At 39.1% G+C, this 27,514-nt stretch overlaps 1 protein-coding gene across 4 annotated transcripts in view; it reads left to right on the top strand.

The window, feature by feature from the left end:
• NVL (nuclear VCP like) overlaps window positions 1-27,514 on the top strand; it is a 52,365-nt gene that overhangs the window by 6,502 nt on the left and 18,349 nt on the right. For 2 of the 4 annotated variants that reach the window (XM_068940188.1, XM_068940191.1), the window contains exons 7-18: window positions 711-837; window positions 1,149-1,225; window positions 1,513-1,647; window positions 3,434-3,535; window positions 5,539-5,656; window positions 6,123-6,267; window positions 8,877-9,147; window positions 13,297-13,515; window positions 14,120-14,224; window positions 15,094-15,156; window positions 16,472-16,591; window positions 18,460-18,559. In XM_068940188.1, coding sequence (XP_068796289.1) covers window positions 711-837; window positions 1,149-1,225; window positions 1,513-1,647; window positions 3,434-3,535; window positions 5,539-5,656; window positions 6,123-6,267; window positions 8,877-9,147; window positions 13,297-13,515; window positions 14,120-14,224; window positions 15,094-15,156; window positions 16,472-16,591; window positions 18,460-18,559 — 1,582 coding nt within the window. The remainder of the gene's footprint in view (window positions 1-710; window positions 838-1,148; window positions 1,226-1,512; window positions 1,648-3,433; window positions 3,536-5,538; window positions 5,657-6,122; window positions 6,268-8,876; window positions 9,148-13,296; window positions 13,516-14,119; window positions 14,225-15,093; window positions 15,157-16,471; window positions 16,592-18,459; window positions 18,560-27,514) is intronic. The other 2 variants (XM_068940190.1, XM_068940192.1) reach the window with 1 other exon arrangement.

A 27,514-nucleotide genomic window follows, 5' to 3' on the forward strand; every position in this document is an offset into this window, starting at 1 on the left:
TAAAAAAGCTTTATTTAGCTGTGGAAAGCTTTCCATTCATATATGGGAGATTACCTTCATGTAGTACTGCTGACTTTTTGGCAGAATGCACTTTTTTATGTGATGGAAGGACTGTATTTACTGCTACCTTACTATTACAGAAAATGCTCACTGAATAGGCAGATTTGAGAAACAGTCCTTCTATCCTAGTAGTGTTGCATCCTCTTGCACAGGGAAGTGAATAGAAGGGAGATATCAAATTGTAAATTGTCTACAATACTGTATTTCAAAATAAAAGAGAAGTTCCTGACAGTCTGTTTTTTTTCCCTCTCCCTATATTGATCCTTTTCTTACATGCACTTAACTTGTATCACCACTGCATAATACATATTTACAACACTCATGATTTACTAGTAATTAATATTGCTTCTAGTGGAGTAAATATGTTGATACAATTTTTTAAAGGCACAAAGTGGATTGCTATACAGTATGCAATTTTTTTTTTAGTTCAGTCATAGGTATGTATTGTTACCACAAAAAAAAAAAAAAGACTGATACAATTAATCCTTAACAGAAAAAAATCTGAATATGAATCCTAAGTAAAAGAATTATTTTCTGCAAAAAGGAAGGGTTAAATATCTGGTTAAAATGCGTTTTGTTCTTGTAAGTGTTTGTAGAAATTCAGTGACTCTGAAGGTTTTGAGTATGTATTTTTGTTTTGTATGCCCTAGAAATCAACAGATTTTTCTGTCCTGGAGAGTGAAAGAAAGAAGACAAAGGGTAAGAGAGCAAAAAGAAAAAAAGAAGAATTTCCAGATGTAGATGGACAAATTGAGTCTATGTTACTTAAACAGAAAGGTGAGAAGTTATTTTTGGCATACTGTTCTACACAAAGCCTGGTAGGTGACTGTGGAATCCATGACCAGAGGAACGTTACTTTTTCCACGGTGCAGATAGATGACCTTGACAGATAGATGACCTTGAGTGTTTTAAGAAATTTAACCTTTTTGTTGAACTAAAACATATTCCAGTCCTGTGTCTGCTATCAGAAAATGATTTTGTTCCATGTACTTAGCTGGTTGTTTAGGCTGAATTCTTTCTTGTTTTGTCTTGGCAGCTACTATTATGCTATACCTAAATTTGTATGACTTATTTTTCTTCCTTAACAGTTAAAAGTAAGGGAGCAGAGCTTTACCACCCTTCAGTGAGGTTTGAGGATGTAGGAGGCAATGATGAGACTCTGAAGGTTAGTTATAATTTTAATTGTGGAACAGAGAAGGTACTGAATAAAGCAGTGTATGGAAAATAAATAAAAAAAGGAAATCTAATAGAACTAATCTGTATGGAACTGAGAATGGTTGCTTGTACCAACAGCAACAGATTTTTTTTTTTCCCCCTCTGATTAACCTTTCCGAAGGTAGTCACTGAAATTATATGAAGAAACAGAGTTTTTATTTTGGTCTTTCTGTGATATTAGTAATCGGTAATACTAGTTTCTGTAGTTTAAAGGGAGATCTATCTTGTCTTTAACAGGAAATATGCAAGATGCTGATTCATGTCCGTCATCCTGAAGTCTATAACCACTTAGGTGTGGTTCCACCTCGCGGTTTTCTCTTACATGGACCACCAGGATGTGGAAAGACACTAGTTGCACAGGCAATTGCTGGGGTAAGATAGCCTTAAACTTAGGCTTCTTCCTTTTTGCTTTTTGAAATACATTTAGAGAGAAAAGAAATACTCCCTCTTTTATGATAGGCTAGATCTTTTCCTCTATCTTTTTTATATCTTTTCTCTCATTCCTATCTTACTCTAAAATATATTCATTTTCACTTCCTTTCTTTAAATTCCACCTGAATCTGTACTTGATAGAACCTCATACGAGGAGGGGCACGGTGGTGAGGTTTTATGTTGGATTTGATTGTCTTGAAGCGTTCCCAGGAGAACGAGATCAGCATGGATATTGAGAAGGCTATAAATGGCAGATATTTCTGGTTAAAATTACTCTAGTATTTTGTTTTAAGGCTGGGCTCAACCTCAGTGTCTTTTGTGAGGTATTACAGTGATCCTATTGGGTGGCATCTGTTAAACAGTAATTTCTGAATTCAGAAACTGGTGGTTGCCTTGCCTATGTCAAACTAACGATTTCAGAACACGACATCATCAGTGTAAACAGCTTGGGGTGTGGTGGGGCTGCTTCTACATTGCTCTGAGTCTATCTTGGGTATAAATTTATACTTATAAATTTATTTATACCCAAGACAGGCTATTCAGGGCTATTCACTGAAAATCATGGCCATGTTTTTCCTGTTGTTTTTAATACATCTGTTCATCAAATGTTACAAATTATAGCTTTAAATGTAGGCCCTATGTGCAAATTTTGAAATTCTGAAGAACAGCTTTTATCTTTGAAATAAAATACTTAGGCTTATTACTTAAAAGTTGATTAGACCCTTCTAACATTACTTTTCAAATATTGTAATTCAAAAGGTTTTCGTGTTTGTTTGTGTATGGTTTTTTGCTTGTTTGGTATTCTTGTTTTGGGGTTTGTTTTTTTTTTTTTTTTTAATACCTTACTGAAAAATGATACCTGTTCAGTGGATCTGTGATATTTAATACTTCAACAGGTATTTTTACCCTGGAGGGTTGCTAAATTTGAGGGGAAAAAAGCAAGACACCTCAGTGAAAATTTTTCATAAATAAGATATATCGAATGAATACTTCTTAAATAATTTTCTTAGATAAGATGTTACTGTGTTCATTTCCATAATTGTCAGTATTGCTAATTAAGGCAGCTCGTCCCTATTGTATAAAATTTGGCGAGTGTCTTCTACAGGCCCCATGTAGTGCCCCTGGTGGTTCTGGTATGTATAAATCAGTTCTTTTGTGTGTAGTTCAAAGTGCCTGAAATAGTGTTTAACATTCATGTTAAAGCCTATCAAAGTGTTTCTTCTTGTTGCTGATTTTTTTTTAATAGCAGAAAACCTTGGATGTGGGATTTACATGCATTTGGTTGTACAATATTGCTAGGGTACTTCTGGAGCAAGACTGAGGGAACCAAACTTGGTAGGATCGCCTCCATACTGCTAATTAGGATTTTGTCATCGAGGGAAACAGACACTTTTCTCAAGAGGGGAGCCCAGGCGTGAACTGAAGTGTATGTGTTGTAAAGGGTCTGGTCCAGGACCAGGGAGCAAAGCTATTTGACCTTTCGGACATTCTCTAACTGAATTAAGGGAACCTGGTTTCTGTATCTGTTTCTGTCCGCTTGGTCAAATGACTTGGATTCATTTAAAAATGGAGGATATTAGTCATCTTTTTAAAAGCACTTTAGGGCTCATGCTTGATTACGTGATCTTTGGACGTGAAAGGTTTTGTATGGGAAATACTTCTCCTTTAGGACAGCCTGTGTTTCTGTCCTCTCGTTATATCCTACAACGCTCCTCGTCTCTTTCAGGAACTTGAGCTCCCAATGCTGAAAGTAGCAGCAACAGAGATGGTGTCCGGAGTGTCAGGGGAATCTGAGCAGAAACTGAGAGAATTGTTTGAGCAAGCTGTGGTGAGACACCCATGGGAAATAACATTGAGTTGTTTGCAGTTTTCTTTGTAAAAATGCATATTTTGCTGCTGTGGTTTGAATTTGAGTGAATTATTAGTGAGTGAATCTTTATACTGCTGCACATAAGTCATAGTGTCTGCTCTTCTGTGAGACCAGAACTCCATAGTACAAAGTGTCATGCAGTCATAGAACAAAAAGATTACTATTTTAAACTCTTGACAAAGGATACGTTATTATACTAATGTAAATGGAGCAACATAAAGTATATGTAAACCTATGTGGAGTTGCTTGGCTTTATTTATAAACATAAAATAAAGTAGGGGCAGTTTACTGTCCTTTTTTTGTTACGCGGTTTTTTGGGGTTTTTTGTCTAGCTTTAAATTTTAGTGAAGATCTTTGGGTTTTTTTAGACATAAAATAAGAAATTTTGTAGAAATATTGAAAGGCAGGAATAAAGTTACAGTCAAAGTCTTGTTCTATCTTAATATCAGCGTTAAGTTACTGCCTGATAGGCAGCTGGATTTAGTAGTGATTACGTGCTCCGGTAGTAAGATGTTGAGGCAGCTTTCAGTCTTGGTAAAAAGCAAAGAGAAGCAGACAAGTTGAGATAATGCTAATTTAAATAAATGCACATTTTTCTTTTTTTTTAATATATGGCTAATATTTATTTCCTGAGAACAATTTTCCATTTCTAATCTCTGAGAATGTTCTACTTTTCCAACTTTATTCCTGTCTTCTACCCTCCCTCACATCTGAATGTAGATGTTCAGAGTATGTTCCAGTACAGAAGACTGCTGAACAGGGTAAAATGATTGTGAAGGCATTTCGTTATTATGTTGCAGGCTCATTCTACATTTTGGGTTTTAGAAAACTTCAGTAAGATTTCTTTTTAATGTAAAATAAAATAAAAATGGTAGCACAGAGTTTCTAGAAATTAATTTTTTTTTTTATGTATAGTGATTGAGGGGAGGTTGCTATGAAGTTATTTTTGAAGAAATGAAATTTATTGCATAGTGCGTGTTTAGAAATAAAATCTATTGCTTTTCCCAGAGTCTCTTGCATTCACTTAAGTGCCTTTCCAATCCCTAACTCTTGTGCAGGGAGGAAAAAAAACGTAGTTCTACTGTACCTTGTGCATGCACTTTGTAGAATGCTCATAGTTCAGTTGCGTTTGTTCTCTAGCAGATGGAGAAAAAGTGAACGACAACTAGGTGGCGCAGTTAGCATCTGATAACACAGAAAGTGCAGGTTTTAAAGTGCTATTTTTAATATGGGAATTTAGACTTTTTGGAGGAAGCTTCCAGTGTTTTCCTCGAGTATTCCTTTGCACTATTAGTGCTTCTTGATTGGTGATCTTGCGTCATGTAAACACTATTCTTTTCTATTAGTTACGCTAATTATTTTTCTGCTGGTATTGGCTTTTTATGAACATGGAATACCTGAAATGTTAGAATATTGCCCACTTTTGCTCTTTGAACATGAGCAGGGTCTTGTAGTAATTTTGAACTGGCAGATCATTTTCCGTGACCATTTAGCCCCCCCCCCCCTTTTTTTTTTTTTTGGTTTCGTTTTGTTTCATTATGTGCGTGGGTAATAGTAGCTCTCAAAATTCCACAGCTCTAATGTCATTAAAGAATTCAGAAAAGAGACCTTTTTTTTCTGATTTCTTTTTTTGGACTAAAGTGAGCAAACAGTCAGGAGGGAACAGTATTTGTAGAAGACATAAAGCAACATAGAGGTACATCTGAATTTTAACCAAATGTAGGGACATGTTGAATCCCGTGCCCTAATTATTTCACAGCCTCAGCCCAGCACAGTTTCATAGTCTGACTGCTCTCCTGAGAGAGTGAGTGAGAAGAACAAAATTGTATTGGAACGCGTTAATTGTTCAGTGCATGCAGCATACTTACAGTTTTAAAACAAAGAAAATGTGAGAATTCTTTCCCTCTCCTAATACACTATCTCAGTGAAATTTTGTAGTTACTAATGTTTCTTATTCCTAGTCCAATGCACCGTGCGTCCTTTTCATAGATGAGATTGATGCAATCACCCCGAAAAGAGAAGTTGCATCGAAGGACATGGAGCGGAGAATAGTTGCCCAGCTTTTAACTTGTATGGATGGTCAGTTTCCAGAACATCTGCACTAAGCTAAACTTGCAAATTAACAGGTTCCCCATCTTCTTCCCTTCAGTATTGACTCATGCTTACTTTTGTGGGAATGTGGTGGTAATTTTTTGTGTTTTGGCACGATTTTACTGGGGGAGGAAGCTTCTGATAAATGTGAGGTGATATTATTCCATTACTTTCGCAGCCTTATGTACAGCCTTGTATCATCCTGTGTTATATAAACAGACATAACGAGAAAATGTTTCCAGTGTTATGTGATGTGTATTTCTGCTTGGCTATGTGAAATATGAAATAGAAACTGTTAGTGGAAATAATGGGTAAACAGGAGTTCAGTGTGACTCTCGGTTAGTTTATCCATACTCTTACGAGCATTATTGTGTGCTGCAGAAAGAGGGTGGCATAAATAGCGGAATAAAGTTGACAAGGTGAATGCAAGTACTAACTTCTTTCCTTTGTTTAGACTTGAATAATGTGGCTGCCACTGCCCAGGTCCTTGTTATTGGAGCAACTAACAGACCTGACTCATTGGATCCTGCATTGAGGAGAGCTGGGAGATTTGATCGAGAAATTTGTTTGGGGATCCCAGATGAAGCAGCAAGAGAAAAGTATGTGTTACAAAGTTTAAGCTTCTTTTTGATTAAAAATTGTTTTAATTTAGCATATAAATTAAGGAAAAGTACTTTATTGTGTTTAGCCCTATATGTGCCTGTACACATCTACATGTCAGCACGCACTGAAAAGTGCAGAAGACACTAAGTGTGCATCTGCTCTATCTTAATAGCTGTGTTAATGTTTAGCGTGGTTTCCTTTCTTAAAGCTGCAAGTCTGCGCTTAGCAATATTTTAATGGGTTTTAAAGTACCTTAAGAGTACAGACAATGGATTTTAATGTATCTTTTTTATAGTTCAAGAATTAGGCATTCTGTCTTCAATACTTCCTATGTAACTATTTGATTATTAACACGAGTTAGGTATAGACTCTTTGTTAGTCCTCTTGAGTGCATAACTTAAGCAACAGGCCTCTTCCCTTTCACTCTTTCAGGAAATACATCAGTCTAGGTGTTAAGCTGGGCTGCAGTCATCCTGTTTTGTGTTTCATCTATTTAATCAGACTTGATTGAAGAGATGCATTTTACACGTTTTTTCTTCTTCCTTCTTGTAATAAAAAAGAACTGCTACTCATTTCTGCAACAGTAGAAAGCACATAAAGAGTGTAAACAGCTGTGGCTTATCTTCTTGTTAGCAGAAGGAAAGAAAGGTTAGAGGATAAGTTCCTTCTAGTGCAACTAATCTTATTTCCAGCTTGAAAAGCAAACTATACTGCTTGCAGCATTGCTTCCTTTATCTCTCTTTTTCCCTCAGCAGCCTGTCAGTTTGTCATTGCTGAGAATTACTGGCGACTCTTCCACGCTTTTTTAAAATTTACAGTCCTGTAATAATTGTGTTCCTTTCCTTGGCTGTGGGAAAACAGTTAAATGATGAGGGGTGCAGCTGAAGAGTTGCCTCCTGAGAGCTTGGATTGGGTAATGTTTGTTGGATTCATGTTAAAATTATGATATTCCCAGTGCTGTTTCAAAGAACAGGAATTGTGAATGAGTAAGCCATGGTTGTCTAGCAACCTTATCAAAATCTTGGTTATTTGTAAGTAGTTCAGCTTATTCACAAGTTGAAGTGTATTTGCGTTCTTTCATACTGTTATTTTGTATCATTCTTAGATGTGAAGACTTACCAGAACTTTTGATTTTACCGTTTTGTTTTTGTGTGTGTGTTTGTGTTTTTTGTTTGTTCTATTCCTTTTTCCTTTTTTTTTTTTTTTAAGGAAAAAGGTCATATACAAAAAAAAGTCTTATATTGATTTACTGCATAATAAAATGATCTTGTTGAAGGGGTATTTTGAACTAGTTACTTGTTAGTGCTGTTGGTTAGAACATTTTGTTGGGGGGGAAGGGAGAGAAAGTGTATGTGGAAATCTTGTTTTATTTTGAGGGTTTTCTTGTGCATGGATGAAGCAGGCTTGCATAAGAAAATAATATAGGTAGAACACAAATTGAGAATTAGTCACTCGTAATTCTTAACTTTTTCACACCCTAAGTCGTTTGACTAGCTACAGCTGTTGTCAGACAGGTTGAAAAATCCTTGGGAACCAGGCTCCTATCACTAATAAAAATTCAAGTGACAGATAATGGATCCTGTTAGTAGAGAAGAAAAGCATATAAAATATACTATCATTTCAGAGTTTTGAATTGTTTAATGAAGCATTCTGTTCAAAAATTTTCTGCAGTTAATTACTTGATCTGAAAATAATTTAAACTCGTTTTCTTTTGAAATGAAAAAGTATGTTAATGATCTTTACTTCTTTGGATCGTGCTGCTTTTTTAATTAAAATGTTTTCCTAGTGAAGTGATGTTTGGCTGTTTGAAACAACTTGAACCCTCTGCTCAAACTTGTCCAGTGTTGACACTGGGTTTTGTCTTTATCTAACCATTAATGTAATTTTCAGTTGTCCTTGGCTAGAAGAGCAGTGGGAAATGTTGCTGGACCTAGAAGGAGATTTTTAAAGCTTCAGCCTGTGTACAGAATGGAAAAACTATCTAGGTTCCAATAAAAATCGGTGTAAGGAAGTATAGCACTTGATTGTCAATTATATAGAGCTGTTTAATATTAGCAGTGGAGAGATATTGAAGGCTAAAAGACAGAAATCCTTATGCAGTCTGATTTCATTTGTTTGTTCCTCATAGAAATGCTTTGTTATGGATGTTCTTCACTAGATAAATAGAAGTGAGGTGAAACATGGAATCGGAGTAAGATTGTGTGGGAACACAGGGCAGCTAAACATCTGAATGACTAGCTGTTTGAGCCTCTGTGATAGGCTCCCTGAGATAGAGTCTACCCGTTTAGAATCATGAACTAAGGTTTAAAGAATCTATAATATTTAGATTAAGCAAAACTATTTTTTTCTCCACTGAATGAGGTTGCCTAGTAGTTGATACTGTTGGTTTTCATTTAAGTACCGAAAGGAGATGTATAAAATAGTTTTGTGGGTTTTGATATTAGTTGCTTTCTAGTTGAGTGCAAGTTATTCCCATTGTACTTCCCTTTATGTGGGCTGAAAGAGACCTTAAATCTTAAATCAAAGCTGTTTGTTTTCATATGGAAATTTAAAAGGCTGCACTTTATCCTTTTTTTTGTTGTTGTTTTTCTCTCTTCTTGTTCAGAATTCTGAAGACTCTATGTCGAAAACTTAAGCTGCCTGAGTCCTTTGAATTTCATCATTTAGCACATATGACTCCAGGTTATGTAGGTGCTGATCTGATGGCACTTTGTCGTGAGGCAGCTATGTGCACAGTGAACAGGGTTCTGATAAAATCTGAGGAGCAGAAATTGAAACACATACAGGCTGGAGGAAACACAGCTGAAGAAAGCATGGAAATTGGAAGAGAAATTCTGGTGAAAGAGGATACCAAACAACTAGAGCTTCTGTCTAAGGTATTTGTTCCTTTAAGTATGTGCCTTTAACTTCTTAGCAATGAGCATCTGAACAGCTTTAGGGTTGTGAAAGTCTTTGCTTCTAAATCCGCCAACATCTACGTATAACACTAAGTTTAGATTTGGAAATACCAGCTCCTAAGCCCGATGGCCCACTCCTAAAGGCCCACGTGATGAGTCTGAATAAGAAGCTCCCAAAACATAAGCCTTCTAAAAATCGTTTTAATGGTTTACACAGGAAGAGCTTTTTATTTTTGTTTTCCAGGGCAGACCAGGGGCTAAAACAGTGGTTATAACTAATGTATTTTTGAAGAGAGTTATTTGAGGTAAATCGCAGGCAGTATCTGGTACCTGTGAAAAGTCTGAGGAAGAGGCACTTTAAAAATTATCCAGAAGACGAATTGGATTAGCAATGTGACTTGAGCTGCAGAAAGTATCTGTTAATGTGCAGTACAACTGGAACTCCGTTGCACCAAAAAACTGATATTTCAGAGCGTTAAAAATCCACGGTGTACTCAGGTTCTGGTTTTAGAAGGACTGGCAAGGAAAACTGTTATTTTAACTAAGATAAACAGTGTAAAAAGCAGTAACAAGACTTTTTATTAGGGTAATATAATCATACTGCATGCCTCTCAGTGTTTCCTGGGGCCTGATGTAGCCAAAAGTTGGGGGGCAGATAGTTGCAGCCTTTTATCAACATCAGCTTGATCAAAGCGGTTATTGAGGATGAGGAAATCTAATCATAACAGAGCCATATTTTGATAGCTGGCAGGAGGTCAACATAGTCTAACACAGGGTATTGTCATTAAAACAGTAATATTATGTTTATCGTGGAAAAGTAAATATACAAAACCTTTAAAAATAATCCACGCAGTTCAAGTAAATGAACCTAGTGGTCTCAGCTATTTCAAAGTTTTTCCTAACGGTTCTGTTAAGAGGGAGGGATTAAGAGGAAATATCAGGCACTATAAACATTTTTGTTCCTTTTTGGCAGCTGTAGTGCTATCTTAGTTGCAACAAATATGAAGTGATATTTTCCCCGTTCGCTGCTGAAGGAAAAATGTAGAAACTAACAGGATTTTTGCAGTTTTTTTCCCTCTATCTTCTCATGAAAATCCTGGTACAATTTTGCTTGTGTCACATCACTTTAATACTGCCTTTCCATATTAGCACTGGGATATATTTATGTTGTGAGAGTATGATGTTCTTTGATCGAGTATCTGGTAAGACCAATCTTCAGGAATCCTAAGCCCGAGACCAGAGGCGAAGCAATGAAGACTTGCTGTTGGTGAAGGAGGATCACATTAGGGAACACTGAACAAGTTGGACATATGGAAGTCTGTGGGGCATGATGGAATGCATGCACGAGTGCTGAGGGAGCTGAGTGATGTCATTGCCAGGCCACTCTTGATTGTCTTTGAAAGGTCGTGGTGTTTGGGAGAGGTGCCTGAGGACTGGAAGAAAGCAAACATCATCCCTGTCCTCAGGCGGGGCAAGAGGGAGGATCCAGGGAACTACAGGCCAGTTAGCCTCGCTTTGATCCTTGGGAAGGTGATGGAGCAACTAATCCGAGATACCATTTCCAGACATGTGAAGAAAGATAGGAAGGTGATCAGTAGTCAGCGTGGATTTGCGAAGGGGAAATTGTGCTTAACTAATCTGATAGCCTTCTATGATGAGGTGACTGGCTGGGTGGATGAGGGAAGAGCAGTGGATATTGTTTCCCTTGACTTCAGCAAGGCTTTTGACACAGCCTTCCATAACATCCTCATAGGCAAGCTGATGAAGTATGGGCTAGATGAGTGGACAGTGAAGTGAATTGAAAACTGGCTGAACTGCCAGGCTCAGAGGGTTGTGATCAACAGCACAAAGTGCAGCTGGAGGCCAGTCGCTAGTGGTGTACCCTGAGAATCAATACTGGGGCCAATACAGTTTAGGATCTTTGTTTGGTCCCTGGCTGATGGGACCAAATGCACTATAAGAAAACTATTGTTATTTCCATTGGCATAACCTTGATTAAACTTAGCATCAGTGCTTGGAGTAGGGAAGCTTGCAGGCCTAAGCTTGAACTTTAACCAAACCTGTGGGATACTGCTGACAGAACAACTGCAGAACCAACTAGAATCAGCCCTCAAAGATACAGAACACAGTGGAGAGAGGTGGCAGTTAACCTTTGGATAAGATACAGAACACAATGGACAGAGGTAACGGTTAACCTTCGGATAAGATAAGGTAGTGTGAAGCAGGAGCACAGCAACCATCCTGAGAAGTAGACATGAACCAATCAAAAGGAAAGAGACCACCGACTCAGTAAAGATGATAGGAAGAGATTGTCACTGGCAGGTGGGGAAATAAGACAGACTGTAAGGAGTATAATTATCCCAGAATTTCTTTGTTCGGGGTCCCTTTTTGAAGGCACCCAACTCAAGCTGAAATAAACAACCGTAAAAGAGTCAGACTCTGACTTAGTGGTGGATGCCTCAGGACCCTTTATAACGTGCACCCTCAGCAAGTTTCCAGACGGTGCAAAACTGGGAGGAGTAGCTGATGCACCAGATGGTTGTGCTGCCGTTCAGAGGGACCTCTGGAGGCTGGAGAAATGGGCAGAGAGGAACCTTGGGAAGTTCAACAAAGGGAAATGCAGTATTACATGTGGGGAGAAATATCCCCCTGCGCCGGTACAGGCTGAGGACTGACCAGCTGGAGCAGCTTTGCAGAGAAGGACCTGGGGGTCCTGGTGGACAATTTGAACATGGGCCAGGAACGTGGCCCTTGTGGCCAAGAAGGGCTGCATTAGGAACAGTGTTGGCAGCAGGTCAAGGGATGTGATACTTGCCCTCCACTCATTACTGGTGACGTCACATCTGGAGCGCTGTGCCCAGTTCTGGGCTTCCTAGTCTAAAAGAGATGTGGACCTTCTGGAGTGAGTCCAGTGAAAGGCCACGTAGATGATTAAGGGACTCGAGCATCTCTCATATGAGGAACGGCTGAGAGAGCGGGGCCTGTTTAGCCTGGAGAAGAGAAGACTGAGGGGATTTCTTATAAACACCTGATGGGAGGGTGTAAAGGAGACAGAGCCAGACTCTTCTGCGTGGTGCCCAGTGACAGGACAAGAGGTAACGGGCACAAATTGGAACAGGACATTCCATCTGAATGTAAGAAAAGACCTCTTTACTGTGAAGGGGGGGTTGAACATAGCAGCAGGTTGCTCAGAGAGGTTGTGGAGTCGCCATCCTTGGGGACGTTCAAAACTCGGCGACACGGTCCTGGGCAACGTGTTTTAGGTGACGCCACTTGAGCAGGGGGGTTGGACCGGATGATCTCCAGGGTTTCCTTTCAATCTCAACTATTCCCTGGTTCTGTATTTTCTCAGATAATTTCCTTGTTAAGGAACTGATTTTTAGAAATTGGAATATACCTGTCCCCACTCTCCCTCACCCCTCCCTTCAGCACTTTCTGGAGGACAATGGTCTGCAAAATGGAACAATGCTGAAGAGGATCTCCACTGATCCCTATCCTGTTTTTCCAAACTCTCTGAGAGAGAGCCTGGTTACAAACACAGCTCGAGTCAGCCTGAAAAATGAGATGATGGCTTAATATCAGATCACCTTAAAGAAAAGCTGTATAATCTAAAAGTGTATATGTTAGATTTGTAAAGGATTATATGTAGCTGAATATTCAGCAAATTGCTGGAATTTTGCTACTCGGCAGTAGTTGTTCTCCTCCTCTTTTGAGCAATTTCTTTTTAAAAACAGAATAAATATGTGTTTTAGTAGAGATGTATTAGCAATTTCAGCGTGGAAAGAATTGCTCTTAAGGAGTGTGGGAGAAGCAGTAGGAAGCATTTGAAGGCAAAATACACGTGCTAGCTCTGTTTGTGTAGTGTTTAAATCAAGATTGTAGTGTGTCAACCAAATACTTTCGCCAGTGTTAAATTTACACAGTGCTTGCCTGGAACATTTTTACCATTAATCTTCATTATTAATGTTTTATTATCTTGCCTATTTTGTTATATATGTTATACGCAATTTGTTTTTATGTTAATTAATATTACAGTTGGAGAAAGTATTGCTAAGAAAAAAAAATTAAAAAAATCTTAAAATTGTTTCCATTGTATAACCTTTTCTCTCCTTTTCCTTGTACCCTAAGGATGAAGTGCAGAAACTTTTGGATTTGCTGAAGCAGCAAGACCCCTTGCCCGAGGAGCAGCTGCAAAAGCTGTACATTGAGATGAATGATTTTATTGTTGCACTGTCATCAGTGCAACCCTCTGCCAAGAGAGAAGGCTTTGTCACAGTTCCTGATGTGACTTGGGCAGATATTGGAGCTTTGGAGGATGTTCGAGAGGAGCTGACTATGGCAATATTGGTATGCCTTAACATTACTTTGAAAGTTTTTTTGCACCTTTTCCTAACACAGAAATAAAACTATGTATTTTTTAATACTTTATTTATTTATTTATAATGTGCTGCCTATGAGTTCTAGCATGCTATGAACTTGAAATTTTGCAGTTATCTTCATTTGTTTTAAGTCTGGTGCATGTATCTAACATTTCACTTACTGTATCCATGGTTTCAGTTTTCAGTATGTTCACTATCACTGATTCTTAAGTATTCTAAAAGTTTTGTACCAGTAACCTTAGTTACACCGCTGGCATACAAAAAATTAAGAGACTGCTCAGCTGGAAGATTAGCAGTCTCACTGCTGGTCAGGCTGATACTTCAAACTGGCACCTAAAGATGACAACTTGGATAGATAAAGGCTTTGACTCTGAATAACGATGCGTCTCCCATTTGGAGGTACTTACTAATGCCAGATAATATGAGGCTGATTCATTGTGTTCATTCTTCTGGCCTTTAGAGATTTGGAAAAAAGAGCTTGCTTATGAATGAATTTTTGTCCAACTGTAACAGAAGTCAAAAGTTTCATCTTGGCTTTTCGTCACAGATAACAATGATTGTTTCTTTTATAGGCACCTGTGCGGAATCCAGAGCAGTTTAAAGCTCTGGGCCTGACTACTCCAGCTGGTGTTCTGCTTGCAGGGCCTCCTGGATGTGGTAAAACACTATTAGCTAAGGTAATAATTCTTCTGAATGTGCTCAAAAGTACTGGAGAATCTTGCAGAAGTGGACATTTTTGTAGGAATGACTGGGTCTGGATGATATTGACAGAAGTTGAACTTTTGCATTTATCAGCAGAAATTTAAATTCAAGTCTTTTTGCTGAAGTTATTTGATCTTTTTTCCTTTTTTGTCATATAGTCACTATTTTGCTTGAATGAGGAAAAAATGTTACAAAATCTGAAGGAATGAACTTGATTAAGAAGAAGGTAGTAGCAAAGATGAGATTACTGACTTCTTTATTAGGTATCCACTTCCATGGAATTGTTTTGTAACTAAATGATGTAGTTGGAAGTGGTCTGCACTTTACTGTTTGTATTTATTTATTTTATTGACTTTACTGCAAATAATTTTGTTTGCCTTCTCCTTGAATATTTCACTTCTTATGGCCTCCACTCATCAATATGTATACTTGTTGAAGTGTATAGATTGGCGCTCATCTTTGCCTATGTGATTGAGTTTCTTTTTATCTCCTATTAATCACAGAGAATTCTTCAGCTAATGCTTGAAAACAATTTCGTGATTTTCTGGACCACAGCCTCGTTAAATAGATAGAATACCTTGCTAAGAACTCCACCCCCCTTCCACTTAATTAGCTATAGTTATACCTTGTACTGTTTTCTGTATTCTACAAACATTTGACAACTATGCTCCTTCTCTTTTAAGTTTTCTGTAGCTGCATGGACAGAACCAAAAAATACACATTCTGTGCCATATTATCAGCCTCTGAACTTTCATCAAAACTCAAGGAAAAGAGATTCCTTTGAGAATCGAGTGTGTTTAATGCTGAAAAACGGGTATTCTATATCTATCTGTCTTTGTCCTAGGCTGTGGCAAATGAGTCTGGACTGAACTTCATATCTGTGAAGGGTCCTGAACTGCTAAATATGGTATGTGCTGGTCATTGTGCTTTTCTTATTTACGGAATTCTTGCCTGAAGCCTGGAGCGAGCAAAATTCCTGATAATTACACAACTGATACAGCAGAAGTTGCCTCATTTAACCTCTGCTTAGAAGTTTTAGCTGTGAAACTGTTCATGCATAATGTAAAAAGCTACCTGGGTGGCTTATGTATATTTTGGTTCAGATTACGTGCCTAATGAGTTATTAGGCAGATGGAAGCTGCTTGATTGAAGCAGGATTTCTAAGTGACCAAGTATTTGCATCATTTTGCTGTTGTGTAAATCAGGAAAAAAACCAAAAAATTCAAATCAGCAGTGAGAACAGTTGGTGATCAGTAACTGCAAATCAGCACCTTTCACTAAGCAAAGTAAATTTTCAACATTCAAGCTTGGAAGTGTGTTGTACCAATCATGTTAGCTTCTTAATGGAAGTCTGAAACCTTGGAAAGCAAGGTCATTTTAGTTTATGAAAGTGACATTTAAGGATTGTGATGTCACCCGATAAAAGGGCTGTAGTCTCAAGTTTTGAAGTGCTGGACTTACATTGTGAGAAAACTTCAGTCCCTTTTAGAATTAAGGGAATGCATTGAACTGGACAAGATGGCTACAACCCACATCTTAACTTGGAAGACCGTGGCAGTTACCTGCTTAACAATAATATGGACACTAAAATGAAAATATTAGATTTGAATATTTTTTTCCTAGGCTTTTTTTTATGTGTACTTCAAGTGCTGATATCAAGTAGAGAAATTTAACTCTTTAAGTTAATGAGGAGCCCTACTTCCTTGAGGAGGACAAAGAAAATATTTGGCTGTGGTTGTATCAAAGTATGTTTGTTTGAAAAAGTGAAGTGTTTCCATTTACAACTTAGCAACTTCCTTCCCTCCCTGCCCCCAGTATTCAGGCGGTTGTTATATGGACTTCAGATGTTCATTGTGTTCAGATTGTTCATTACGTTTGTTATGAACAGTTAAAGATCAGCAGGGTCGTTAATGAAGACTGTATTTATTAACTCTCTTAATCAGAATCATGGCAAGTTGCACTTATTCCCCAGACAGTAGGAGTGCTCTTAAAAGTTGTGAGCCTGAGTACTGGGAACTATTGTAAGTGAGCTAGTGACAACTGGTTCCCATGTAAATCTAGTTCAGTGTCAAAATAGATATAGCGGACTTAAGTGAAGTGAATTGGTTAGCAGGTTGCCCTTCTCATTTGGAAAGCACCTCAAATTGTGTTTAAAATTTGAATTTTTCAAGCAAAATCTTCATGTCTTACATCGTTTCGCTGTGATTTGTCGTCTGCTTTAGTATGTTGGTGAAAGTGAACGTGCTGTACGTCAGGTATTCCAGCGTGCCAGGAATTCAGCCCCTTGTGTTATATTTTTTGATGAAGTTGATGCTTTGTGCCCTCGGAGGTCCGACCGTGAAGTGAGTTTGAAAATATCTCCGTAAATAAATTATCTCAATAGCAGCTTTTGATGATAATGTGCTTGCAACAGAAGTAACTGAAAAGGATACCCTATGTAGTATCTTCCAAGAGCAATAATCTGATAGCTCACATTTGAGCAAAAATATGTTGGTAGAATTTTATGAAGTTTAATATTTTTGTTAGTATCTCTTTATCTATATGGAAAAGGTAGTGTCTGGAAAACGGGGATATCCACCAACTTTGGCTGTGTAAAGCTGTAGGAAAAGGTGAGGGAATACAGGTTATTATTGTGATTAATTTATGGCTATATCCTGGTTCTTGTATGCAACAGTAATGCTTACTTCAACACGTACTGGTCTGGACAATGTGAACTGAGTCATGAAAGTATTTGAGGCAGGAGCATAAGTGGAACGTATTAGACCTCAGAGCTGTTCCACTCATGGAACTTTCCATCTTGATTGTGTTTTGGGGTAGTATCCCAGGTACTATTTGTAGATTTAACTTCTGTTTTTGAGGAGTTTTATTTTACTAGCCCAGATCCTTAGTGTATTGAAAGGAATGCTGCTGTTTTAAACACTTGCTCTGTTTTCTAAGAAGAGGAAACGCATCTGTTTTTATGATATTGTAGTGGTGCATGTATGCTCATGGCTGAAAAAGCAAATAGGTAGGCTGAGTACAGAATGGTACCATGTAGACATTGCCATCTGTGATTTAAGCAGGAGGACTGTAGTTCCATTGTGCAGGAGAGAGGCAGTTTGATCAACTGTTTCCGAGTCTTACCTTATCTTTCAAATTTGCATACTGCACTTCCTACCAGAGGTAGGCAAGCTGAAAAGTTCAGATTTGACTCATTGAATGTCCTGAGGCAGTCGTTCCCACAGAGCCATGCAAGAAGGGAGCCAATACTAGGTACCACTGTAGGCATGGATGAAAGCCAAGTGGGGAGCGAGCGTGCTTCTGTCATTCTTTTCTACCTACGTTTCTTTTCTATAGCAGCAGACAGCAACTTGGTGCCTAGATGGCTAGGCCCTGCTCTTTACAGCCTCCTTTAGCCAGGTAGAGGTACCATGGCTGTCTGAACAGGAGAGTGGTGCCTGTATTTCTCAGGCTGTAATACTAGTGACAGTCCTTGGCATTCATAATTGGAATTCTGGGGTGTTTGGTGTTTTTACTGGCTTTTTGAAACCTATGTGCGTTTTTACCACATATTCTAATTATCTATATGCAGTTTTATATTTGTGTATGTTTAAAATAAAATAGTAACACTTAGAACAACATTCTTCAAAACCATCCAGCAGTTTTACTGTTTAGTTGAACTCTTGTTCCCTCCTTCTCCTTCCCTTCCTCTTATAACTCTAAATAAAATTCAGAATCACCTGTTCAGTTAGGTTGTAGTATGTCAGTACTATGGAGCTCATATATTACTATGAGTTGTTCCGTTTCAGATGAGCTCAGCTGCTGAAAGTGTTGTTTCAGAGATTTAAGTATTTGGAGAATGTTTTTTCAAAGCCTGAATATTGAGCAGTTTCGAGGTCCTTTTAAGACAGATGGGAGGATGATTGGTATAAATACCTATATATATTTTTAATTTTAACTGAGTCCTTTTTAATGGGAAAGTCCCACTTTTAATGGGAAAGAAAATGTGTATCACCAGTAAGATGTGTGGTAGATATATAGGCAGCACAAATTTGGGCTGGCAACAAGCAAAGTATGTAACAGTAGAGAGCCAAAATGAAGTTAGATTAAAGCGCTAAAAAGAGAGATTTTCTTGTTTCTTTGAGTGGTATGGGAGTGTTATTTTTTTCTTTTAAATATTCACATTCTCACTTTTTTTCTCAATTTTGTTGGCAAATTTTTCCTTTTAAAGTCGGGAGCCAGTGTCCGAGTAGTTAACCAGTTACTCACAGAGATGGATGGCCTGGAGAATCGTCAGCAAGTTTTCATTATGGCTGCCACCAACAGGCCAGGTAAGGACCCAAAAATCATAAGCAAGGGAATCATAGGAAATCAAATGTCATTAGTTTTCTTCCCATGGAATCATGTGTTCTTACTTGTTTGAATTATGTAATTAACTTTGTTCTATACTTAAAATTATAGTGTCTTTTCAAACCCAAACCTTTTCTGAGCAATGTATCAGTATATTGATCTGTTCCACATTCTTGCAGGTGACAATGTGAGATGAAGCAACATCTTTAAATGTATCTTAATTAGATTACGTGATGTAAAATGCTTTTAAAGACCTCTGACTTAATTGGATTTTGGATTACCTCCTTAGAATATAAAAGAACAAGACTAAAACTAAAAACACAAACTACATACTTTTTCCTGCTTACATTGGTATTCTATCCAGAGCAACTTTACTGTTTTCTGGGTTTTTTTCCCCTTGAGGCATCTCTGTCATATGTTGAAACTTTTCTTTTTTTTTTTTTTTTTCCGTTTGCCTTTTATCTTCTGCTTCTTAGGCTTCATGTTCCAAACTTGTTCCCTCAGCCTGAACTTATTCTGCTCTTCCCTTGTATTCTGTCAAGCTTTGATCCTTACTACTTTCTGTGCTCCCTTGCTGGCTTCTCGATATTTGATAGTTTTTGTAGTTCCTGCAGCATCTTTTGAGTTGATGAACTAAACACTGAGGTCTACTTTAAAAACATAATATGTTTTACAAGCAACTCTCTGCCTCTCTTTTTTCATACTATGGAAAAGTCTTGTGTATTACACACATCAAGAAGCTCATCTTGTCCTGAGTTTGCACTCTACCTAGACACTAAGAATTACAAGTAAGGGAATTTGTTATGACTGTAGAAAGAGACATGCATAAAGAAATTGCAATTCCTTGGTTATGAATGTTTTTCTGAACATTGCAACAGAAATTAAATACATATTTAATAATAATTTTGGTAATATTTAAAAGCATACTGTTGTAGGTACCTGAATTTTGGAATGAACTTTTGTGCCCAGAGGAAGTGTTTGGCAAATTACTGGCAAAGATGAGACACAGTTCATCAAGTTTTATATGTGCGTGTATTATGTAAGAACAAGGTGTAGAAATCTAAGTGACTTAACAAGGGAAAATAGGATAACTACTTTGTCTGTGAATTTGAGGATGACAAAGTTAAAATATTTGACAGATTGTTTGCGTCCTATAGCCTGAGAAAATGTGTTCTGAAATTACTTAGAATAGGCAACTATGAGATTTTTTTTCCAAGGGCTGAAAAATTCAAGCTTTTATGAGGAAAATCGTTCTGTCCGTTGCACCATGACAGACTGTCAAGCCTTCTGCATGGTGAGGTATGAGCAGTAGGTGCTTAATCTGTATATGCTTGTAGAAATTCTTTGATTTAAAGCAGTAAGTTTTCATGGCACAAGTGTAATCATTCTGGCTAATCTATCCACTTCTAGATGCAGAAATGTAAATAAGGTATGTGACTATAAGACATCTATATACAGATACGGTTGGGTATATGAAGAGTGTTAGTAGTAGTGTCATCACGTTGCCTTAGAAAATAGATTTCTCTTTAAATTTGTTACAGTGGTGCAATGTTTCTATTGAGCAGCCTTATTTAAGTGTCAGTGTTTCTCAAGGGCTTGTTTTCTTTAGGGTTGTGTTTCTAATTGCTGATGACAGTAAATTTGTAATTATCTCTGAGTGGTGACTTGGGCGGAGAATTCCAACACATCTGAAGATGCAGAAACATCCAACCTGACTTTCTGCATTGCCAGCTCTGGTATACCACATGTATACATGGGGCGAATACTTCTAGGGCCAGTGTGTGCGTGGCACTGTTTTGAGCTAATGACTCCTCTTACGAGACAGTTGAGCACCTTTGCCAGAGTGTGGCAGGAGCAAGTACTCCTGTCTGGGTATGGGCTGACTCCTTCTGGAGCCAGTTGGCTGTTTCTGCACTGTTTCCCCCATTTCTTTCAGCACCCAGCTTATCTGACTGTTCCATTATCTGGGATATGCTGTCCTTTTATGACTGAAGACCTTGAAGAAGTCTAAACCACTCTGAAGTAGCTGAGTAGCTTTAGAAGGGCTGCTTTAGAACGACTGCCACTCAGATGTTAAGACATGAATATTTGCGTCTGGCAGGTTTGCCCTAATTCCCAGCTTTAGCAGGTTTACATTAGAAGACCTAGAGTGATTCAGTATGTACTTATGCATCTTACTTTCATGCATGTAGGAGATATGCATGTATGCTATTGTAAATCCATCCTTTTATAAGCCTTATATTGGATGCATTTTTACCAATTTGTTAGTATAAAGTAACGTTGTAATAGGTTTTGTTTTTTCAGTTAAAAATTGGTGTTGTCTTGTTCAGCTGTAGCAGAGGACTTACTGTTTTAACTACGCTGGAATAGTTAAAAAAGCAAAACCTTCCTGAGGAAAGGAACTTGAAGTAATGTGTGAGGAAAGCTGGAAGATTTTTGTGGCATGAACTCAGTATTACTAGCCCGTGATCTTGATGCAAAAATGAATTTGCTGTAAAAATGCCTAGCATAAATAAAATCTCAGACATGGATAATAAAATATAATGATAAACTGAGGGGAATAAATGTATCAGCATATTATCTTAATGGGAATTAATTTTATGTTTTATAGAAGGAATTATTTTGCTGACATAAAATCGTTTTTCTGAACAACAAAGCTTAGCACACATAGATTTCACTAGAGAAAGCAATTATTCATGCAGTTTGGTTCGCACGGCTCTCTTGCTTCAGAAGGGTATCAGCAACGTAACGTATATGAATAACACTTTGTATAGGTTTAGACTACAAACTTTTGCTATGATATCTACATTTGTCAGTGTGAAGTAGTATGATTTCCGGCTGATGCAGCTTTTAACAGAACAACTTCTAGTAAAGCTGTGAGAACTGATTAGGGGAACTGAGGAAATGATTTTTTTTTTTTTTTTTTCTGCTTGTATAGTTCCTTTACCCTTTGTGAGTCCAAGCAGAGACCCGGAGTGGAAACATAGTTTAGAGTGGCTTGTATATTTAAATAATTTCTATGAACACTAAAAGCTATAGTGCCTGATGAGCTCTTTTTGCTTGTATAAACCTGGCATTTAAATGAAAGATTTTTCTGTCATACCGATGTTGGGTAGAGGTGCTGGAGTTTTTTTCATGCTTCTGAATAATCTGTGTCCCAGGAGAACTTCCTGAAATCGTCCACTGGCTCAGTATTATGAAGCGAGATCTCATCTTTTTTTAATCTATGCTGGTATAGCAAAATAGGACAGAAAATGGCTTTGCCAGATGCTTCTTTTTTAGAATGGTTGTCAATGTTCTAGCTTTTATGATTGGTTGCTGTTACTGTTAGTGGCTTATCACAGAATGGCCAAGGTTGGAAGGTTTTGAATATCTCCAGGGAAGGAGACTCCACAGCCTCTCTGGACAACCTGTTGCAGTGCTCTGTCACCCTCACAGGAATCACAGAATCACAGAATCGTTTAGGTTGGAAGGGACCTCTGGAGATCATCTAGTCCAACCACCCTGCTCAAGCAGGGACCTCTAGAGCATATTGCCCAGGATCACATCCAGACGGGTTTTGAATATCTCCAGGGAAGGAGACTCCACAGCCTCTCTGGGCAACCTGTTCCAGTGCTCTGTCACCCTCACAGGAAAGATGTTTTTCCTCATGTTCTGATAGACCTTCCTGTGTTTCAGTTTGTGCCCGTTGCCTCTTGTGCTGTCGCTGGGCACCACGGAGAAGAGTCTGGCCCCATCCTCTTGAGACCCTCCCTTCGGATACTTGTACACATTGATGAGATCGCCTCTCAGTCTTCTCTTCTCCAGGCTAAAGAGGCCGAGCTCCCTCAGCCTTTCTTCAGAGGAGAGATGCTCCAGTCCCCTCCTCATCTTTGTAGCCCTCCGCTGGACTCTGTCCAGTAGTGCCATGTCTCTCTTGTAGGGGGGAGCCCAGAACTGGACACAGTACTCCGGATATGGCCTCCCCAGGGCTGAGGAGAGGGGCAGGATCACCTCCCTCGACCTGCTGGCAACACTCTTCCTGATGCAGCCCAGGATCCCATTGGCCTTCTTGGCCACAAGGGCACATTGCTGCCTCATGCTCTTAACTTGTTGTCCCCCAGGACTCCCAGGTCCTTCTCTGCAGAGCTGCTTTCCAGCAGGTCAGCCCCCAGCCTGTACTGCTGCATGGGGTTGTTCCTCCCTAGGGGCAGGACCCTGCACTTGCCTTTGTGGAACTTCAGGAGGTTCCTCTCCGTCCAGCTCTCCAGCCTGTCCAGGTCCCTCTGAAGGGCAGCACAGGCCTCTGGTGTATCACTCCCACTCCCCCCAGTTCAGTATCATCAGCAAACTTGCTGAGGGTGCACCCTGTCCCTTCCTCCAGGTCATTGAGGAATATATTGAACAGTACTGACCTGTGGGGGACACCGCTAGCTACAGTCCTCCAACTAGACTCTGCGCCACTGGCCACAACCCTCTGAGCTCTGCCATCCAGCCAGTTCTCAATCCACCTCACCGTCCACTCATCCTGCCCACGCTTCCTGAGTTTACCTAGGAGGATGTGATGGGAGGCAGTGTGAAAAGCCTTGCTGAAGTCCAGGGAGACAACATCCACTGCTCTGCCCTCCTCTACCCAGCCAGGCATCCCATCAGAGAAGGCTCTCAGGTTGGTGAAGCATGATTTCCCTTTGGTGAAGCCATGCTGACTACTGCTGATCACCTTCTTGTTCTCCACGTGCTCGGTGATGACCTCCAGGACGAGCTGTTCCCTCACCTTTCCCGGGATGGAGGTGAGGCTGTCAGGTCTGGAGTTCCCTGGGTCCTCCATCTTGCCCTTTTGGAAGACTGGGGTGACATTGGCTTTCTTGCAGTCCTCAGGCACCTCTCGTGTTCTCCAGGACCTTTCCAAGATGATGGAGAGTGGCCTAGCAATAACATCCGCCCGCTCCCTCAGCACTCGTGGGTGCATCCCATCGGGGCCCATGGACTTGTGGATGTCAAGTTTGGACAAACGATCTCTAAGCTGATCCTCCTCCCCCAAGGGAGAGTCTTCCTTTCTCCAGACTTCCTCCCTGGTCTCCAGGGTCTGGAATTCCTGAGGGCTGGCCTTAGCAGAAAAGACTGAAGCAAAGGCAGCATTCAGCAACTCTTCCTCCTCTGTATCCTTTGTTACCAGGGCACCCGCTCCATTCAGCAGCAGGCCCACATTTTCCCTAGTCTTCCTTTTGCTCTAAATGTATTTGAAGAAGGCCTTCTTGTTGTCCTTGACACCCCTTGCCAGATTTAATTGCAAGTGGGCCTTAGCCTTCCTTGTGGCATCCCTGCACACTCTGACAACGTCCCTGTGTTCCTCCCAAGTGGCCTGTCCCCTTTTCCACATTCTGTAGACTTCCTTCTTCTGTTGGAGTTTTGCCAGGAGTTCCTTGCTCATCCATGCAGGTCTTCTGCCCTCTTTGCTTGACTTCTTACTGAGAGGGATGCACTGATCTTGAGCCTAGAGGAAGTGATACTTGAATATTAACCAGCTCTCCTGCACCCCTCTTTCCTTCTAGGGCCCTACCCCATGAGATTCCTCCAAGTAGGTCCCTGAGGAGGCCAAAGTTAGTTCTCCTGAAGTCCAGGGTTGCGATCCTACTTACTGTCCTGCTTCCTCCTCGTAGGATCCTAAACTCTACCATCTCACGGTCTCTGCGGCCAAGGCTGCCCCCAACCTTCACATCTCCAACCAGACCTTCTTTGTTTGTTAAACTTATTAGTGTATGTTGTCAGTGTTGTGGTCTCAGAGACCATGGTGCTGAAACATACGCTGCCAAAAGGAGAGTCTTATCTCATAATAACATAACTAGTATAATGAATGGCCATCAGTGTGATTCGGTAGCAATGGCTCAACCAGTTTTTGTATCTGACACTGGCATAGTTGTTCCAGTGATGTGTTAAGCACCTGTGATAGGGTATTGGTATTAAATGGTGGTGTTTTATTTGCCCCGCAGCTGAAGACTGATGCCAAATTCATTTTTGTAAAAGTTCCTAAAGACTTGGAGTTGTCTAATTCCTGTTTTGCCAAAAGGGCAGGCATCACAGGCTGGCTCCTTTGTTTATCGTATAAAATCTGCAAGTGATAAATCTTACTCCAGAGGTCCTGAAATAAGCCTTTCATCTGTCCTTAAAAGCAGGATATTTGAATATTTCTTGCACTTACTTAGTGACTTTGAGAGTTCTCTGTAGGTCATTCCTGACTACTGCTAAATTTGCAAGGATGCAGTATTCCCAGCTCAATCTCTTTGCACCTAAATGTAGAGCCAATGTCAAACTGTGTCTAAAGAGGATTGCACATTTAAAGCCCTCAATCTCATTAAAAATAAAGACAGCAAAACTAAAAGGAGAAGCAGAAATGATGTCTTGTTAGAGCCTTTATGGGTCAGCATAGTTATATTCTTTTTCAGGCTACTTCCTTCCCAGAATCCAAAGCTAAATATTAAAAACATCAAACTGTTGTTAATCAGGGTTTATGACATCCCACAATTTTTCAGGACCAATGTGAATTTCAGTATTGGGTGCTACTGCTTTCTCCCTCTTTTCTTACTTCTTCAGGCCTTGCACATTTATAAACCCTTTAGAAATAGGTTAACCAAGGCATCAGCAGCAATTACCATAGGATCTACCAAGCTACACGTAACCTGGGAAAACAGACTAGAGATCAGTGCCGCGGGACAAACTGATAGTGATTTAAGCTAGGCTTCAATTGTGATGTCATCTTTGCTTTTTAATGTTTTGTTTCAGTTCTGGTAATGGGTCTGTTCTGTGTTACTTAAATTCTCATTTAGCACTCTCAGCTAGTAGTATCCAAGCACCTTTCAGGAGTACGTTAGGTAAGGTGATGGATATTAGCTGTATATGTTATCCTGTTCTGCACCAAAAGATATATGCTTAGGGGAGTCTGTTTGCTTGGTAGGGTTTTTGGTAGATAAGAGGGGCAGTTTGGATTTTTTGTTGTTTGTACATGTTGCTGGATTAAAGGCAAGATTGAAGAAATGCACCTAACTTGGGGCAGAGAACGGTTTCCTTCATAAGGTTTCCTTCATAATGGTCCTTAATTTATACAAATTGTATTTTTGTCTTTCACCAACCCTTGAATGCTGTGTACCTTTCATGGGTAACTTTGGTAACGCAGAGTTTGGTTGTGCTGGAGTAGGAAAGTTGTTGACCAAGGAGTTCATCCTGGAATTTTAGGTCTTCTGAGCATAGGCTCCAGAAAATCATTAATGTGAGGACTTGGATCTTGTTTACTCCAAATGCAATTTTATCACCTGCAATGAGTATAAGAGAAGTTTGATGGACTCAACACAATAGCCTTTGTTGCTGGGATGGACTGAGTTTTCCTAAATGTTGTTGACTCTTGTATAATCGAGGTAAGACATGAGTAACCAGCTGGAAGTGACTGTGAGACTAATGGATTTTATCATAGGACAACATAGTGTCACATTATAGGGATGCTTGCAAAATAAGTGCAGTGAAGGGTTTGAAAAAATCTTGCAGTAGTACGAGGAGAAACTTAGTAAACTGAAATCTTATATGGTTCTCTGGAGGATAGTAGCTATCTTAATTTAAGAACAGCTGGGAATTTAAGCAGCAAGGTGTGGATGTACTCATATAATGTCTTCTTACGCTTATAGAAAATTATTTGGAAAATGGTACCATCGTTTTGCAGTGGTGTTGTCGACACCACTGGCTATATAAGAAAGCCAAGACAGAAAATGATCACCAGCCTTTTCTCTTAATAGGAATACGTTCTTTCCCTGAGACATTTGTTTGGAAAACAAGTGCTGTGTGTCATCAGGTTTCCATGTTTCACTTTCAAACTTGGGAGATAATAATAGACTTTGAAAGAGGTCTATCTCAGCTTCACTAAAATGTTAAATGTATTTAAAATTAGTTGACTCTCCTCTGTTTACATCAGTCTCCAGATAATAAATAAATATTGAGAGAACGTTATGATTTGTCAGGATAGAATGCTTTGAAATTCCTAAGAAGGGAGCGTTATTCAGTTGTTTAAACCCTGTGCAGTGCATCTAATGATTGAGTTTGACAAATAAGTAAATATTAATTTCTGTTACATTCATTTTTCAGAGTTCTAAGAACTACTTCAGACCCAGAGGCCCAGCTCTGACGTAGCAAAGTGAAATGAATGCGCTCATTAAGAGATGAGGGTAGAGCTGTGTTTTAGGTTACAACATGGTTTTCTCATGGTAAACCACCATTACTGCAGCTTGTAATTACTGAGTTACTGTGTGATAGTGAGATGCAGTAACTCTTTGAGCGTGGATCATGTAATCTGTCACTGGCAAATGGATGAACATATCTTTAGACTGGATCACTAACTTATTTCATATCCTTGGGCAGGTAGAAAGGTAAGCTCTCTGAGTGTAAAATAGAAACAGTATTTTCCATATCAAGCTTAATATTTTTATAGAACTTTTGCAAATTTAGAATGGAAAATTTATCAAGTGCATGGTGTTGTAATACAGTCCTTATTGAGAGTAGTTGTCTTGATGAGTATAACTGACCTGTTGAATAAACTTCATCATCCCTTCTTAGCATGTGGCTAAACTTTCCCTTTCTTTCTTCTACAGGGAGGCAGAAATAGGAAGGCATATTTATATCAAAAGCACAAGATAAAGTATCTTATATAGTACTATGCATAGAAGTACAAGACAAATATTCTTGTCTGGGTCTGTCACAGCATGGATCCTGTTTAACTGTATTTTTTCATCGTTTCCAGCTTAACACTTAGGTTTAATTTTCACCATTAACTTTTGGATAGGATTCTTGAAATAGTTGTATTACACATCTGTAGAACTTGCAGACTTTAAAAGTTTGGTGTATTAAAAATACAGGGTTTTTTGTCTTTGTTCGTGTTTTTTGTCTTTGTTCGTGTGCTTTTGTGGCTTTTACTGTTC

This window comes from Struthio camelus, chromosome 3, assembly GCF_040807025.1.
Source record: "Struthio camelus isolate bStrCam1 chromosome 3, bStrCam1.hap1, whole genome shotgun sequence".
In the NCBI taxonomy this organism is placed as follows: domain Eukaryota; kingdom Metazoa; phylum Chordata; class Aves; order Struthioniformes; family Struthionidae; genus Struthio; species Struthio camelus.